This window comes from Panthera leo, chromosome B2, assembly GCF_018350215.1.
Source record: "Panthera leo isolate Ple1 chromosome B2, P.leo_Ple1_pat1.1, whole genome shotgun sequence".
Taxonomy (NCBI): Eukaryota; Metazoa; Chordata; class Mammalia; order Carnivora; family Felidae; genus Panthera; species Panthera leo.
Window position 1 is genome coordinate 41,237,422 of NC_056683.1, and position 14,586 is coordinate 41,252,007.

Sequence of the window (14,586 nt, forward strand, 5' to 3'; positions counted from 1 at the left end):
ATCATCCTGCCTGGATGAGGGTATAAAAGAGAGAACACGTGCCATTACCACCAGTGACAGAAAAAGAGCAAAGTGTATAGGAAGTAGGGTGGCAGGGAGGACCACCGGAATGGCAGCTGCAGTTCCAAACTTCAATCAATATTTTAATTACCAAGTCTATATTTAGCAAGACACCGTGGGAGAGTTAAAGAGGAAGGAAGGAGTAGGTGGAGAGAGGGCCTCAGAGGAGCTGACCCACTTTCTGCACTGGCTGCAGAGCCCTGCAGTCCTGGCCAGGGGTTCCTGGCCTTGTGCCCTTCAGAAGCCCCAAGAGGCATCAGGGAGTTGCTTAAGTGGCTACAGCTCTGAGGCAGCTGCAGACCCCATCAAAAAGACACATGTCATCAATACTGTTCTTTAATCTTCCTCTGCTCCGAAGATGGGGGGAGAGGGGGCCGGCCAAGGGTTTCAGGTGGGGTCAGTGTGACTGCAGGGTCACCATAACAGCCTTGGCTGTGGCATTGAGCACGATGGCAGGAAGCCTAGCAGCAGGGAGCGCGGCAGGGATGTCTCTGGGGACCCTCTGCATAGGCGGGATGTTGGGGCCCTCCAGCGTGTCCAGGATCCCTGAAAGGAGGAGAATGGAAGGTGAGAGTTGGCTCGACCCTGCCCGAGGAAGCTGTTCCCTTCCCCCACATTCAGGCCCTCCTGTCACTTACCCTCTACCACCTTGTGGTAGGCAAAATGCAGATAGAGCAGGAAAAGCATGTGTAGGGCGGCCAGGGTGCCACAGAGGAGCAGCCGCTGTGTGGGGCCCACAGTCCGTGACACCAACACTGCCACCTAGGGCCACAGGAATACAGCTCAGAGGGCCTAGCTCCAAAGTGAGCAGTGTGGAGAAGACACTCCTACCCAGAGTGGAACCACTTTTGGGCTCTTAGCCATTTGGAGCCCTTTGTGGGGTTCAGCCCAAGGTCTGGGCGGTTTTCCCTAACTCCCTGGGAGGTTAGCCCACCCTTGGCAACCTCTTGCCCAGCTTACCATGCGTAGAGTAGACAGTCCACCCACCAGCAACCAGAAGAGGTAGAAGAGGGCATGGAGGTGGATGTTATAGGTGATGAACAGGACAATGCAGTGCCCAAAGAGGCCATAGCCCTAGGAAAGAAAATGGTGGGGAGGAAAATCACTCAGGCCGGGCTGGCCTCTGAGCTCTCATGGAGACTCTGAGAAATAAACGATCCACTGGCCAGCTCATCCCATTCCAGGCCCTGGGGCCCGAGGACAGATGCAGAGCGAGGCCTGGCTGCTCTTTTTAAGACCACCCTTGCCCACCACCATGCTGGACTCCTTACCAGCAATGCCAGCATCTGGAGCATGGTGATCTGGGCGTTGCACAGGTAGGCGAGGAAGTAAATGAAAGACGAGACACCCAGCCAGTAGCCGAAGCAGGTGCCAATGGCTGTACCCATCAGGGTGCCCTCCCGCTGTGGGGTGAAGGCTCTGCTTAGTCCTGGGAGGCCTCTGGACTCAGCCTCACCTAGGGCTTTCCTCAGGGGCTGCTTCTACCTCACTCCACCATCGTGGGCAGCTTTCAACTTAGTTCAGCCACCCCCCAAAGTCCTTTGTCCTGCTTACAATAATGGTGTCAGATGTCTTCATCCCATGGAGGAGGATGGCAACCAGCGTGAAGACCAGCATGAGAGGTCCATAGAGTTCACCTGCGATTTTCTGTCAATATACCAACTCATTCAGGCTGGAGAGTACAATGGCTCTTCTGTTTATGTCTTCCTTGGCTTTGCCTGGTGGCCCCACCCTCTGCCCTCGTGCCTCCCCCAGCTCTTCCAGACATGCTACCTTGGGTATTCACCTGGGGGAAGTTGACCATCTTGATAGGGATCATGGACTCCAGGAGCCTGGGAGAAGAGGGGAGAGGAGAGATGAGTAGCCCTAGGCTATGAAGTTCTGGAGGGCCTGAATCTTATTACATCTCTAACTCCAGAGAACATGCTGGATGGCAAAGGGAAAAGAGGGTAGTAAAGACAGACAAGGAATGAGAAAATAACTTCCTTGTCCCTAAAAATGCTTCCAGGAAGGACATCCTTTGGATACTGTGCTAACATGCAGAAGCAATATGGAGAACTCAGAAAGCCCACCTGGGCCTTGTGAGAGGGCTTGGCGATTTACCTATTTGACCTGCTCCCCTTTAAAGACAGGCAAACCTCAGCAGAGAATGCCAAGAATTCAGGGCTGTGATGATGAAGCCCTGGGAGCGGTTTAGAAGGAAAGGTTTACTGGAGGGAACCAGTGTGTCTCCTACATCTTCCTGCTTACCAATTTCTCCAGGCACCACTGAACATCGTCTCGGAAAGTACATGTGAACTGGTATGAAAGCTCCACACAGGAGGAATAAAAGTACAAGTCACTTCTGCCCACTTCTTAGGTGGCCAACTTTTAATAATACCTTGGATTGTGGCTTCATTTCACTTCCTTTGGAAAACCTATCCTGTCCCACCCTCTACCTACTCTGGGTCAGGTGTCCCTTCTGTGTGTTCCATCAGAGCAAATAAATGCTCTATTGTAACTGCACTCGAAGGCAAGGCTCCCAGCTATCTTCGCCCTCTGTCTTCAATGAGACCTAAGTATTACAGGGCCCAGCACAGAGCAAATGCTTAATAAATGGCTGCTAAGTGGTACTGGGTATTTGATAAATATTGCTTAAAGGATGAACAAAAGATCCAAACCAAAATTAGATCCACTTCTTGAAAAGTCATTCAAAACTATGTGCTGATATTGTGGTTCAGAGACTGTTCTGGTGGTGGGAATAAAAAAAATAAATAAAATAAAACTGAGCTTGTTTCTGAGGTCTCTGGGGAGACTGACCTGGAATCAGCATCGCCCAAATATCACCTGTTAGAGGAAAGCACAGAGTTCTGTAGGAACACCAGGAGAGGACAAACTGGGAATGGGGTTGAGGAATGGGGGACAGAGGTGACAACTGAGCTAGGTGTTGAGGGAAGAAGAGTAGTTTGCTACACAAGGAAGAGGAGGAAGGCAGTGTGTTATCACCATGTCCTGTTCTGTGACTGGTAAGACATACAGTGTAGCTGGGGTACAGGTGCAATGATGAGGGCTGGTGGGGCCATGAAGAGGGGAGCCTAAGGGCTTGGTATCTGGTTGTGGTTTGGATGAAGGATTAGGTGTTAGGAGGGCAGCTTCTATCAGGAGAAGGATCCTCACCTGCTTCGCACCTGGGCAGGCTCCACATCAAAGTAGGGTCTCAGGATGTCGATGTTGGCGTACAAGCTGAAGGCCCTGGAGGCTTGTCTCTTCCCTGCCTGCCACATCTGAAGTAAGGAAGACAGAAGTGGGGTGGGTTGGGATTGTGAGACTCTAGACTATAGTCCCCGTTGCTTATTTTCCATTGGATTTCTACATGGTTCTATGGGGTCAGACAACGTGGGGTGAGCTTCAACACAACTTCAGAACTTGCGGCCTGCCTAGGCATACTTTTCCACCCGCTAGGGATCCAGTCTTGCTTACCTGATCAGCCACCTGCCGGCTCAGCTGTCCCTTGAAGCCCTTCATGCCCAGGAACTCCCCATCCTCCTCTTCCGCAGCAGCTGCATCGGCATCTACTTCTTCCTCACGCAGGCGCTGATGCAACTCACCCATGTCCTCGAAGCTGGAGCCTGAGGTATCATCCATGTTCTCCATGTCAATCACAGCTGAGCCTCCACCCTGTGAAGACAGTGGCTTGTAGAGTGCAAGATCTTTCTGCTCCACCTGTACGTCCTCCTATTGGTCGCAGGGTTTGGGACTTTGTTAGTCCACTGCTGGGGATATGGCTTGGAATCGCCATAGATCAGGCCCCTCTCTTTCCCTCATTTGCTCTCAGAACGCTTGGTTGTCTGGTTCTCTTTTCTAGCCTGGGAAACCCATTCCCTGTCTTGCATATATGTCTTTCTTCTACTTTCCCAGTTAAATTCTCAGAGGGCTGCAAAAGTACCCATTTCGTTTGTCTTTTCCAACCCCCAAACCAGGCTGTGCACACAGCATGGTTTTAGCCAGTGCCAGTGAATACCGCCCGCTCCCTCGCCATGCCTGACCCCGATCGGCCAACACAAACTTGTCTGAAAAGCAAGAGCAGGGGGGCGCAGAGATCTGAGGCCCTCTGGCTGGACCTTTCAGGTCGGCACTAGTCCCACAGACTTTCGTGTATACCAAGATCCAAAGGAGGGAACAAGTGTTGCAAATGGAACAGATTTCCAAGCTCCGAGGGAGTCTCCACGACACCTCAGGGCGACTGCCAGCCCCGGGGCTGGTTGCAGCCGGAGCCTTGGGGCGATTACCTGGATGTTTTCTTCGAACCCTCCCCATTCCGGACCAGCCCCGCTTCGGGCGCCGCCGGCCGGCGCCGCTGTAGTTGCCATGTCCCTCGAGGGCTCCCGTCACTGAAGCCCGCGCTAGTCCAGCGCGCGGACAAGTGGGAGAGACGCGGGCCTGAAGGAGGGAGATGTCCAGGGGCGAGAAAGAGAGGTGGGTTCAACCGGAACGCAAAAAGGAGAAACCCGGATGTTTGGCCAAAACTTCCGGAAGCTGGGGACGTGGACGGAGTCCGGGCAGAGTCTCGCGATACTTAGATCCCGGGTGCGTTGCCACGGAGACGGAGGTGGGGGACGCATGCGCCAGTTTGCTGCCCTAGTCACGTGGAGGGGTTGAAGATGGCGGCTGCTCAGGCGGTGGAAGAAATGCGGACCCGCGTGGTTCTAGGGGAGTTCGGGGTTCGCAATGTAAGCCTATGGCCTTGAACTCGGGAAGGAAAATGAGAGTGGGACAGGGATGGGGTGGGGTTGGGCGGGCTTGCCCTACCTGCCCTTTCGCAGACTCCCGTCTTTTTGCTCTAGGTTCATACAACTGACTTTCCTGGTAACTATTCGGGTTATGATGATGCCTGGGACCAAGACCGCTTCGAGAAGGTACGTGGATTTGGAGAGGGTGTTAGGAACCGACCGTGTATCTGGGCAGCCTGTGCCTCAGAAGCAGCCCTTGTGGTATGCTCCGTTCCTAAAACGTTTGAGCAATGTGCTAAGGCGCTTTGTGTACACGGTTTCTGCCCTGTTCGAGGAGCAAGATGTTTAGTCTTGTGGGAGAAGAACGTACGTAAGTGATTCCAGTGTAATGCGGTAAAGGCGGTTGATAGAGATAAGGACAACCGGGGATGGGGTGATCCCACAAAGGCACTTAATCTAGAAGGGGGATGGGGTTGGGGGCAGCGGTATGGAAGATTTACTTCCTGAAGAAGATGACATCTGGATTGAGCCCTGATGAGTAGAATCTGAGAACAGGGAAGGGTGAGGAGGGACTAAGACTAGAAACGAAATTATAAAGGTTTTGTGAACTGTGTTCCAGGAACGTCCAAGCAGTTTATTATTGCTAGAATGTAAAATGGGGAGCATGAGTGGTAGGCAAGATTGAAGTGCATCTTAGACCCTGTAGGTAATAGGGAGTTTTTGAAGAGCTCTGAAGTGGACATGATCTGCAGCCTAAATGATTGGGACAGAACGAATTGAAGATCCAATAGAGCAGTCAGATTTGTGACAGAATTGCATAGAGGAACTGAGGTTGAAAGCATGAACTAAGATTGTAATCAGGAAAATAGAGCAAAAGGGATATAGAAGGTAAATTTGATAATTGCTTTGGTGTGGGCTTTGAGGAGGAAATATAAAAGGACCTAATTTGAGGAGCTGCTTTGATGGCTGGTAGTGTCATTTACTGATGAGAAATAGATCTAGGGGAAGGGAATGATGCTGCATTTAAGTTTCCTGTATATGGAGAAGTTTAGGAGGCTAGTACTAGGTGTGTTTGAAATGAGATCAGAAGTGAGATATAATTTGGGGTTTTTTAGTATGTGTGGTTGCTAAAACCATGAGTGTGATTGAGGTCATCTTGGAGAGAGACAGAAAAACCTGGGAAATAGTGACATTGGTGAAGTGGGTAGAAGAAAGTGAATTTAGAAGGATTCCTCAGAGAAGGAGGAAGAGAACCAGAAGACTGGTACTCAGAAGTCAAGGCAGAGTTCGAAAATGAAGGGATTCTATCAATGCTGAATGCAGCAGAGAAGTCTGGTAGGATAAGGATTGAGTAATGTCAACTCCATTAAGCAGTATGGAAGCCTATTCTCTAGTAGAATAGTTTCTGAGGATAGTTGGGCTGGAAGCCACATTACAGAGAATTTTACATAAGTAGAGGACGAAAACAGGGAAACTTTTCAAGAGCCTAATAAGGGATTGGGGGAGAAAGGAACATTTATCAGGGACACCTGGTCAAAGGGAGGTTCTTGGGTGAGTGTGAATGTTAATACTCTGGGAGGAATGTCCAGGGGGGAAGGTGTTGACTCCAGAGAGCAGGCTTCATTTAGTGCTTTTTCTGTCCCCACAGAATTTCCGTGTGGATGTAGTGCACTTGGATGAAAACTCATTGGAGTTTGACATGGTGGGAATTGATGCAGCCATTGCCAATGCTTTTCGGCGCATTTTATTAGCTGAGGTATTTATTTTGGTGACAAAGGTGGAGTTGCGTGGGAAACTGTGCCATCACCATACTTGTAGAATTGTCTCAAGGTGCCCCTTTCCTTTAGTTTTCTTGCAGTTTTGCTGAGCATTCCTCATAAACTTTTTACTAAGCAATTCTTTTGGGAAGAGGTCCCCCTGTCAGGAAGTGGGAGTAAATGGGGAATCTGTAGGGTCTTTGTTGGAGAACGATTCTGTTTTCTTGGGCAGGTGCCAACCATGGCTGTGGAAAAGGTCCTGGTGTACAACAACACGTCCATTGTCCAGGATGAGATCCTTGCTCATCGCTTGGGGCTCATTCCCATTCATGCTGATCCCCGTCTTTTTGAATATCGGAACCAAGGTGAGAGAGAAAATGAAATTTTGGGAAAATGGGAGCAGCTCTCTTCTGAAGTAGATTCTGGAGTCATACTGCCTGTGTTCAAATCCTGGATTGATTACTGTATAACCTCGAGCAAGTTAGTGATCTTTTGGTGTGTATCTGTTCTTATCTGTGTGAACACTTGCCCTTGCCTACTGTAACTTGTCCGGAAGACTAAATGATAAATTTAAGTTAATGCACTCAGCATAGTGCCTAGCACCCAAATGTTCAGTAGTTCTTTAACAGCTTCTACTCTCTCCCTTTGTGCAGGAGACGAAGAAGGTACAGAGATAGATACTCTACAGTTTCGGCTTCAGGTCAGGTGCACTCGGAACCCCCACGCTGCTAAAGATTCCTCTGACCCCAATGAACTCTATGTGAACCATAAAGGTAAGTAGTGGTAGGGCCAGCAAGAGGCCCACTTCTTGGTAGGTGCTGGTTTTAAGGAGTGAGGCTTTTCTGATGTGCTTCTTTCTCCAGTGTACACCAGGCACATGACATGGGTGCCCCTGGGGAATCAGGCTGACCTCTTCCCAGAGGGCACGATCAGACCAGTGCATGATGATATTCTCATCGCTCAGCTACGGCCTGGCCAGGAGATTGACTTACTCATGCACTGTGTCAAGGGCATTGGTAAGAACTTTGTTGGCTGTCCTGGGCAGAGTGGTTTGATTACAGTGGAGTGGGGTGTGACTGAAGGGCTCAGCTGAGATGTCCTGACAAGGAGCAAGCTGGTGGGCCTCCGCCGTTAGGGGTTTGTATAATGTGAAGGTTTCCCCCCAGGCTGTTTTACTCTCTTCCCTCCAGGCAAGGATCATGCCAAGTTTTCACCTGTGGCAACAGCCAGTTACAGGCTTCTGCCAGACATCACCCTGCTTGAGCCTGTGGAAGGGGATGCAGCGGAGGAGCTGAGGCGGTGCTTCTCGCCTGGTGTTATTGAGGTGCAGGAAGTCCAAGGTATGACATTTGGGTTACCCGTTCAGGTCAGGACCTAAAGTATATTTCCTGTGAAGGTAGCATAAATGAAAGCTCTGGGCTCGTGTATTTAGAACACGGTTTGTTTTCACTAGGTAAAAAGGTGGCCAGAGTTGCCAATCCCCGGCTAGATACCTTCAGCAGAGAAGTGTTCCGGAACGAGAAGCTAAAGAAGGTTGTACGACTTGCTCGAGTTCGGGACCACTATATCTGTGAGTGTCAGGTTGGGGGTGTATTGTGAAGTGGGGCAGGTCTTTGGTGCTGCCGCTTCTTTGTAGAGTCCAGATGTAGAATCTGCGTAGCTTAATACGGGAGCTTTTGCGAGCCCTGCCTGAGCTGAAGTGTCTCTTTGGTTTCCAGTTTCTGTCGAGTCAACAGGGGTGTTGCCACCAGAGGTGCTAGTGAGTGAAGCCATCAAGGTACTGATGGGGAAGTGCCAACGGTTCTTGGATGAACTAGATGCAGTTCAGATGGACTGAGGTTTGCATGGGACTTACCGGCATGGCTGTGCTTGGATACTCAAGTATCCTAGCTGAAGATTTTGGGTCCTGACTTGCTGGTCACAGGACTGCTAGAGTCCAGTGTGACTGCAGGTCCTGGGTTTTCTGGGACAATCCCAGCCTTATTTTCAGTCAATACATTTTGTTAAATGTGCCACAAAATGTGACTTCCTGCCTTTGTAAGGCCTTAATGTAAATAAACTCACATCCAAATAAAAAACTTTTGCCAGAGACTACTTCCGGAGTTTTAGCCCCAATATGTGGGGCCTCACCTTAGAAGAGGTTTGGCATTATTTGGCACTTAGGAACACAGGGTTCGGGTGTTACTGCAGGTCAGGGCCAAGTCCTCTGAAGCCTCATCAGAGATACCAGGGCTGTCTGGGAGGCTCAGTTGAATGTCTGATTCTTGGTTTTGGTTCAGGTCCTGATGCCAGGGTTGTGGGATCATGCCCCGCGTTGAGCTCTGTGCTGAGGGTGGAGCCAGGTTAAGATTCTCTCCCCTCCTCTGCCCTTCTCACCTGCTCACACGCTCAGGTAAAACAAAACAAAAAAACCTACCAAATTGAGGTGGTCTTTGGGGGCTCAGCCAGACCACAGAAAATTGTGTGCGCCACTTAATCCATTTCCTAGATTACTACAAGTTTCTGAGGAAAAGGGGTGGTCTATACCCATCAAGTCACATGGCTGTCAGGTGTTACACAAGGAGGGATGGGTACCTAGCTGCCTCAGTTGGTAGAGCATGCCACTCTAGTTTTCAGGATTGTAAGTTCATGCCCCATGTTGGGTGTAGAGGCTACTTAAAAATAAAATCTTTTAGGGGCGCCTGGGTGGTTCAGTTGGTTAAGCATCTGACTTCCACTCAGGTCGTGATCTCACAGTTTGTGAGTTCAAGCCCCGCATCAGGCTCTGTGATGACAGCTCAGAGCCTGGAGCTGCTTTGGATTCTGTGTCTCCCTCTCTCTCAGAAATAGAACATTAAAAAAAAAAAAAAATCTTTTGAAAAAAGTGACACAAGGAACAGCAGCAGTTCCATTTGGACAGTCCCTCAGAGTCCAGTCTAGTGGCCACAGAAAACACTGGGAGAGTGGTATGGGCTGCTTAGTCTAGGTTTGTCAGGAATAGTTGTCTTTTTCTGGCTGGCATGCTGTTTGAGAAAGCTTGACAGCAGGTTCATGGTCACAGTTCTTCCTGTCCAGTCCCTTTAGCAGGATGCTCCGGAGCAATGACCCTAGAGTATGTCATTGGTTTGAAAAAGGCAGATGGGGACCTTTCTGTATGAAACTGAGATTTTTACTGACATGCAGATGTGCTTTAGAGTTAATGTTTCTACAAAAAGGTTCTATAAACAATAGAAAACTTCTAGCATGAAGTCACAGGATGTTAAAAATACTACAGCACAATAAATACAACTGTGCCCTCCACAGCCCCAACCATAGAGAGGAGTAGGCAGCCATCAAGTTTGGAGGGAAACATGCTTTGAGATGGCCTTCATAATCAACAGGAAGCAGCCCAAAGCACCACCCGGAAAGAGGGCATGGGGCAAACCTGTGCCATAGAAACAGCTACATAGAACTTCCAAGTCCCATTTCCCCAGGTTGGCCTCTTTCCGACCCTGCCCAGGGACCACCAGCTCACAGGTGGAGCTTGAGCCCAGGCTGTTCTGCACAGTCCTTACCAAAACTGTCATCAGTGGACTGGATTGAGGACAGGTCTCTGTACAGAATGCAGACATACTCTATATGGTTTCTGTATAAATGAAGCCTGTATATGGCCAGTAGTGACCTCAAGGCTAGGGTCTTGCATTCACATCCCCTCTGCTTACAGGGCCATCTAGTGACCTTGAGAACAGAGTGGAGCCTCACAATACAGGTTGTGACAGGAAGGCATATTTTTTCTTCTGGAAATGGTCCATGAGAGAAGTGACCAGGGACCCAAAAGACCAGGAGATTTTTGAAGGCACCTGGACTCAACTAGTCCTAGGAGAGAAGACCAGTGGCTTTGCCAGCTGCTTGTCACAGACATAGCCTAGCTGGTGTGCGTTATCCTCAGATGCCAATGGCATCACGTGACACTAGATAGGGTACTGTGGCTCTTATGCCTGAGTGGACCCTGGGGCTGGGGAACCCACACTGAGGGACTGTGCATGGAATATGTATGAGCTCTATAATGGGATGCCAGAAAGTACTCCAGAGAGTGGCCCAGCCCTGGTCCCTGATGGTACCACACTTGACACTGCATTCAGAGCCTAGCAGTAGTCTGTACCATGGATCCCATCAGGTGACCAGATTCTTGCTCAAAACAGAAAGGAAACTGGCCAGATTCAGTTCAGCACTCAGCACCTGACCCAGACATGCCCCTGAGGGATGGGGAAGGTTTTCCACCAGCCCAGCAGCAAAGGGACTCCGTGGGACTTGCAGTGGCCCAGGCGAAACTCTGGCGTAAGCAGTGCGGGACCAAGCCCTTGTGCAAGCCCCGCTAGTCTCAGTGTTGGGTGTAGCACCCCTAGTGACCCCTCTACACAGGTGTATGGCTACATGGGGATGGGAGGGCTTGGGGAGTAGGACCAGTCTGCTCTAGCTTTTCTTTCTTAGAAAAGGTGAAACTCCAAGTAGAATGATGGGAGATCTAGACAGAATGGTGTGAGCGCAAACTCCCTTTCTTGATACCTTAGGTATCATTACTTGTGCCTTGCACAGAGCCCACTCTCTCCAGCTCCAGACCTGGATTTCTCTCCAGGCTGACAATGGTGGAAAGTGAAGTGGCGGTGGAGAGGGGCCTAGAGATTAGCTATGAAGGGGAAGAAGAGATGACAATAAAGGCCAAGGAAGAATGCCCAAAAGTTTGATTCAGGGTTCAAAGATGGTGGCCAGGCCGCCCTCCTCGTTGTCCAGCACCTCCGTCTCCAGCATTGGCTTTGTTTTTTTGAAAAGTGAGGGAAGATTCTTAATGTGGACTTCTTTGCGGAACTGTTCTCCTAAGGGTTTCTGTGGAAAACAAAGGAAAAGAATTGATGCTGGGCCCTGAGTAGTGGGTTGTTTCAAAGATTATGACTACAGCTGGCGTCTGGTCTGCCTGTACACATGGTCTAAGAAGACCACTAGGGTAGGTCAAGCTGGTTGGGAGCACCAGGGAAGGCACATGACCTACCCCGATGCAGCCAGCAATGAGGCGTTTGAATTGGTCCTTCCGGCGCTTGTCCGCCACTTTCTGCAGAGAGGGGTTCAACAGCTTGCAGTCAAACTGGTCCAGAGAGTCCTTCTGTATGTCAGGGATCTGCTCCATCACAGCTCTTATCTCCAGGTACCTGGGACGCTGTGGAGTGGGGATATAAAACCACTCAATGGGGTAGGTTGGGCCTTGCCACCTTTCCTATGACCCCACCACACCCACCTCTTCGGGCAGCTGTCTACTTTTATGAAGGCCCAACTGCCTGGGAGCATGCCCCTCAAGATGAAGCTGCAGCCAGCCCTGCCTCTGTGCTTTCTGCACTCACCAGTGCCTCGTATATCTGGAAGGCCAGGTGGACCAGGGAAGCCATGCAGCCGTCGTGCTGCCCGTGCGTCTGTAAGCCCTTCAGCACGCTGGTGAAAAGCCATGTAACAGCATCTGCGAGCAGTGTCCCCGACAGCACCTGGGGACACAGCTGTGCTCAGGGCCAAAGGATTACTCTCCGAAAGCCCCAGCAACCCGATTCTTCCAACTGATTCAGTCAATCCTCATGACCCCAGCCTTTCATAAGGAGTGAGAAGGGGTGAATAACCATACTTGTTTGAGCAGAGGCCAGCAGAGCTGTGTGGTCGTCCTCTGACAGGACAGAGTATCCTTCCAAGCAAGGGAATTGAAGGCTGTAATTAATAGCGCCGTACAAACATCCTAGCAGAAAAGGATGAAGGATTACAATGAGAAAATTTACACATTAATTTTCTGAGTATTCCTATACATGAGGAGCTGGGATTTTAACAGGTGAGGAGGAACATGACAAAAATAGCAACTGAGGACAAACTTCCCTCCTCTCTATGTATATCTAGCAGTCAAAAAGAAGAAAAAACCGGGGCGCCTGGGTGGCTCAGTTGGTTGAGCGGCTGACTTCGGCTCAGGTCATGATCTCACGGTCCGTGAGTTCGAGCCCCGCGTCAGGCTCTGTGCTGACAGCTCAGAGCCTGGAGCCCATTTCAGATTCTGTGTCTCCCTCTCTCTGACCCTCCCCCGTTCATGCTCTGTCTCTCTCTGTCTCAAAAATAAATAAACGTTAAAAAAATTAAAAAAAAAAAAAAAGAAGAAAAAACCACCAATATAGAAGTGAAAACCAATGTGCAAGGAGACTAAGCTCAGGCCTGGGGGAGGCTGAACACCACAGTGTGCCCGTGTGTTTTTCTGAAAGCCTCTGCCCATGCTAGCATGGGAGACACCTTGACCTTTTTCTACTGCTTTCTGGAGGCTTTAGGAACCAGGAAGTTAATAAAGCAGCATTAGCCCCCCAAAATTCTTTGATGGCATCACAGATTGAGAAAAGTGGAAACTGGTGCCATACCAGGAAAGGAGAAAAACATCACCTGTCCCCTCCACACACCTCATGCTTCATTAGACATTTGCCCAGGTCTGTAAGCTCCGCCATGGCTGAGGGGGCTACCTCTGTGGCCATCATCTCTTCATCTGTAAGCAAAGAGATATTAAGCTTCATCCTTTCAGAACAGAGAAGAGGATCCTGTTCTGATAGAAGTCCACCAAGTAAAGGAAACCTGAGTAACCTGGGCTGACTGGTAAGTAAGTAGTCCTGGACAGCCCCCCAACTTCATGGAAGGGTGTAGAAGCCCAGCTCATGGCAGGTCTAGAGACACATCTGGCTGCAGTCAGTTACGCATCCAACTTCCACTCAGGTCATGATCTCACGGTTCATGAGTTTGAGCCCTGTGTCAGGCTCTGTGCTGACAGCTCGGAGCCTGGAGCCTGCTTCAGATTCTGTGCCTCCCTCTCTCTCTGCCCCTCCCCCACTCACACTCTGTCTCTCTTAAAAAAATAAACAAAAACAAAAACAAAAGAGAAAATAGTGGGAAACTCTGGACAGTTACTTAAAAATGAGGACCCCACTGTAGCAGACACTTAGTTACTGGGGATGTAACAGGAATAGGAAAAAGTCCCTTCCCTGATAGTTTACATTCTAATGAGGAAGACAGGTGACAAATGAACAAGTGAAATAAAACAATGTCAGGCAGTGATAAGTGCTATGAAGAAAAATAAAGCAAAGGAAGAATAAGCGTGGCTGGGTTGTTTTTTTATGTTTTATTTATTTTTTGAGAGACGGGGGGAGAGAGGGAGAATGGGTGGGGGAGGGGCAGAAAGAGGGACAGAGGATCTGAAGTGGGTTCTGCGTGGACAGGCTGACAGCAGCGAGCCCAACACAGAGCTCGAACTCACAAATGACAAGATCATGACCTGAGCTGAAGTCGGATGCTCAACTGACTGAGCCACCCAGGCCCCCCACTAGTTTTTATAGGTTGATTATGGAACACCTCTCAGAGGTGACAACTGAGCAGAGTATCTGAATGAAGCAGGGGAACAGGCCACGTATACAGTTGGGAGGAAAATTATCCTAATAGAGGAAATAGCAAGTGCAAAAGCTCTGAGGTGGGAGTATGCCGGAGGAACACAGCAAAAGAGCCAACAGAGAGAAAAGCTAGATGTACATCTCACCCACCCCAAACTGCTAGTTCTACAGGAACTGACCTGGCTACAAAAGGGACAATATTTAGGAGTCTAAGGGCAGACCTCTGAGGGCCAAACAACAAGCTCACTTACCATCTCCATCTGTAGGGGGAGCAGTACCATGGTCAGCACCTTTCTTTGAAACACAGCATACCGCTAAAGCAAGAAAGTGGGGTTACTGGACTGAACAATAGCCACCTCAGGCCAATGAATTCCAAACGGTCTTCAGGCAGGTGAAGATGGGGGAAAGTGGGACACTGTCCAGGCACAAAATCACTTTTACCAGGAGAAACAGAGGTGTTTGACCAGACTGCTCTGGTCCCTCTTTAAGTTCAGCTAACTAGAGAGAAATTATAGGATTCTCGGAGTAAGTAACCAAAAGAGGAAGCCTGATACATCCTTGGTCTATTTTGGATACCAAACAAATGAAATGACCAACAAAGAAAATTGGGCATCTTCATGTCGTCTAAGAATTAAGAATTCTCCATATTCTGACAAA

The 14,586-nt window shown here is 49.6% G+C and overlaps 3 protein-coding genes across 6 annotated transcripts in view; 1 reads left to right on the forward strand and 2 right to left on the reverse strand.

Moving 5' to 3' along the window:
* Window positions 1-380: 380 nt before the first annotated feature.
* Window positions 381-4,566, reverse strand: YIPF3 (Yip1 domain family member 3). 2 transcript variants are annotated; one of them, XM_042938870.1, is made up of 9 exons: window positions 4,329-4,564; window positions 3,520-3,717; window positions 3,217-3,323; window positions 1,847-1,892; window positions 1,615-1,707; window positions 1,332-1,463; window positions 1,021-1,134; window positions 699-822; window positions 381-606 (listed from the first exon to the last, which is right to left on the reverse strand). In XM_042938870.1, the coding sequence occupies exons 1-9, from the start codon at window positions 4,407-4,409 to the stop codon at window positions 458-460; spliced, it is 1,044 nt and encodes a 347-aa protein (XP_042794804.1). In that variant the 5' UTR covers window positions 4,410-4,564; the 3' UTR covers window positions 381-457. The 2 variants fall into 2 exon arrangements, with proteins under 2 accessions (XP_042794804.1, XP_042794806.1); XM_042938872.1 differs by lacking the exon at window positions 699-822 and having other exon boundaries at window positions 4,329-4,566.
* Window positions 4,567-4,649: 83 nt separating this feature from the next.
* Window positions 4,650-8,687, forward strand: POLR1C (RNA polymerase I and III subunit C). Of its 2 annotated transcripts, none has more exons than XM_042938873.1 (9): window positions 4,650-4,769; window positions 4,884-4,955; window positions 6,418-6,525; window positions 6,759-6,891; window positions 7,180-7,299; window positions 7,390-7,542; window positions 7,717-7,866; window positions 7,980-8,096; window positions 8,245-8,687. In XM_042938873.1, exons 1-9 carry the CDS (start codon window positions 4,701-4,703, stop codon window positions 8,361-8,363), a joined length of 1,041 nt encoding a protein of 346 aa, XP_042794807.1. In that variant the 5' UTR covers window positions 4,650-4,700; the 3' UTR covers window positions 8,364-8,687. The 2 variants fall into 2 exon arrangements, with proteins under 2 accessions (XP_042794807.1, XP_042794808.1); XM_042938874.1 differs by having other exon boundaries at window positions 4,691-4,769; window positions 4,863-4,955; window positions 8,245-8,684.
* Window positions 8,688-9,665: 978 nt separating this feature from the next.
* XPO5 (exportin 5) overlaps window positions 9,666-14,586 on the reverse strand; it is a 48,485-nt gene continuing 43,564 nt past the window's right edge. For both annotated transcript variants that reach the window (XM_042938877.1, XM_042938876.1), the window contains exons 27-32: window positions 14,181-14,243; window positions 12,955-13,037; window positions 12,150-12,257; window positions 11,878-12,015; window positions 11,532-11,696; window positions 9,666-11,368 (exon numbers count right to left, since the gene is read on the reverse strand). In XM_042938877.1, the coding sequence (XP_042794811.1) occupies window positions 11,231-11,368; window positions 11,532-11,696; window positions 11,878-12,015; window positions 12,150-12,257; window positions 12,955-13,037; window positions 14,181-14,243 (695 nt within the window). In that variant the 3' untranslated portion in view covers window positions 9,666-11,230. The remainder of the gene's footprint in view (window positions 11,369-11,531; window positions 11,697-11,877; window positions 12,016-12,149; window positions 12,258-12,954; window positions 13,038-14,180; window positions 14,244-14,586) is intronic.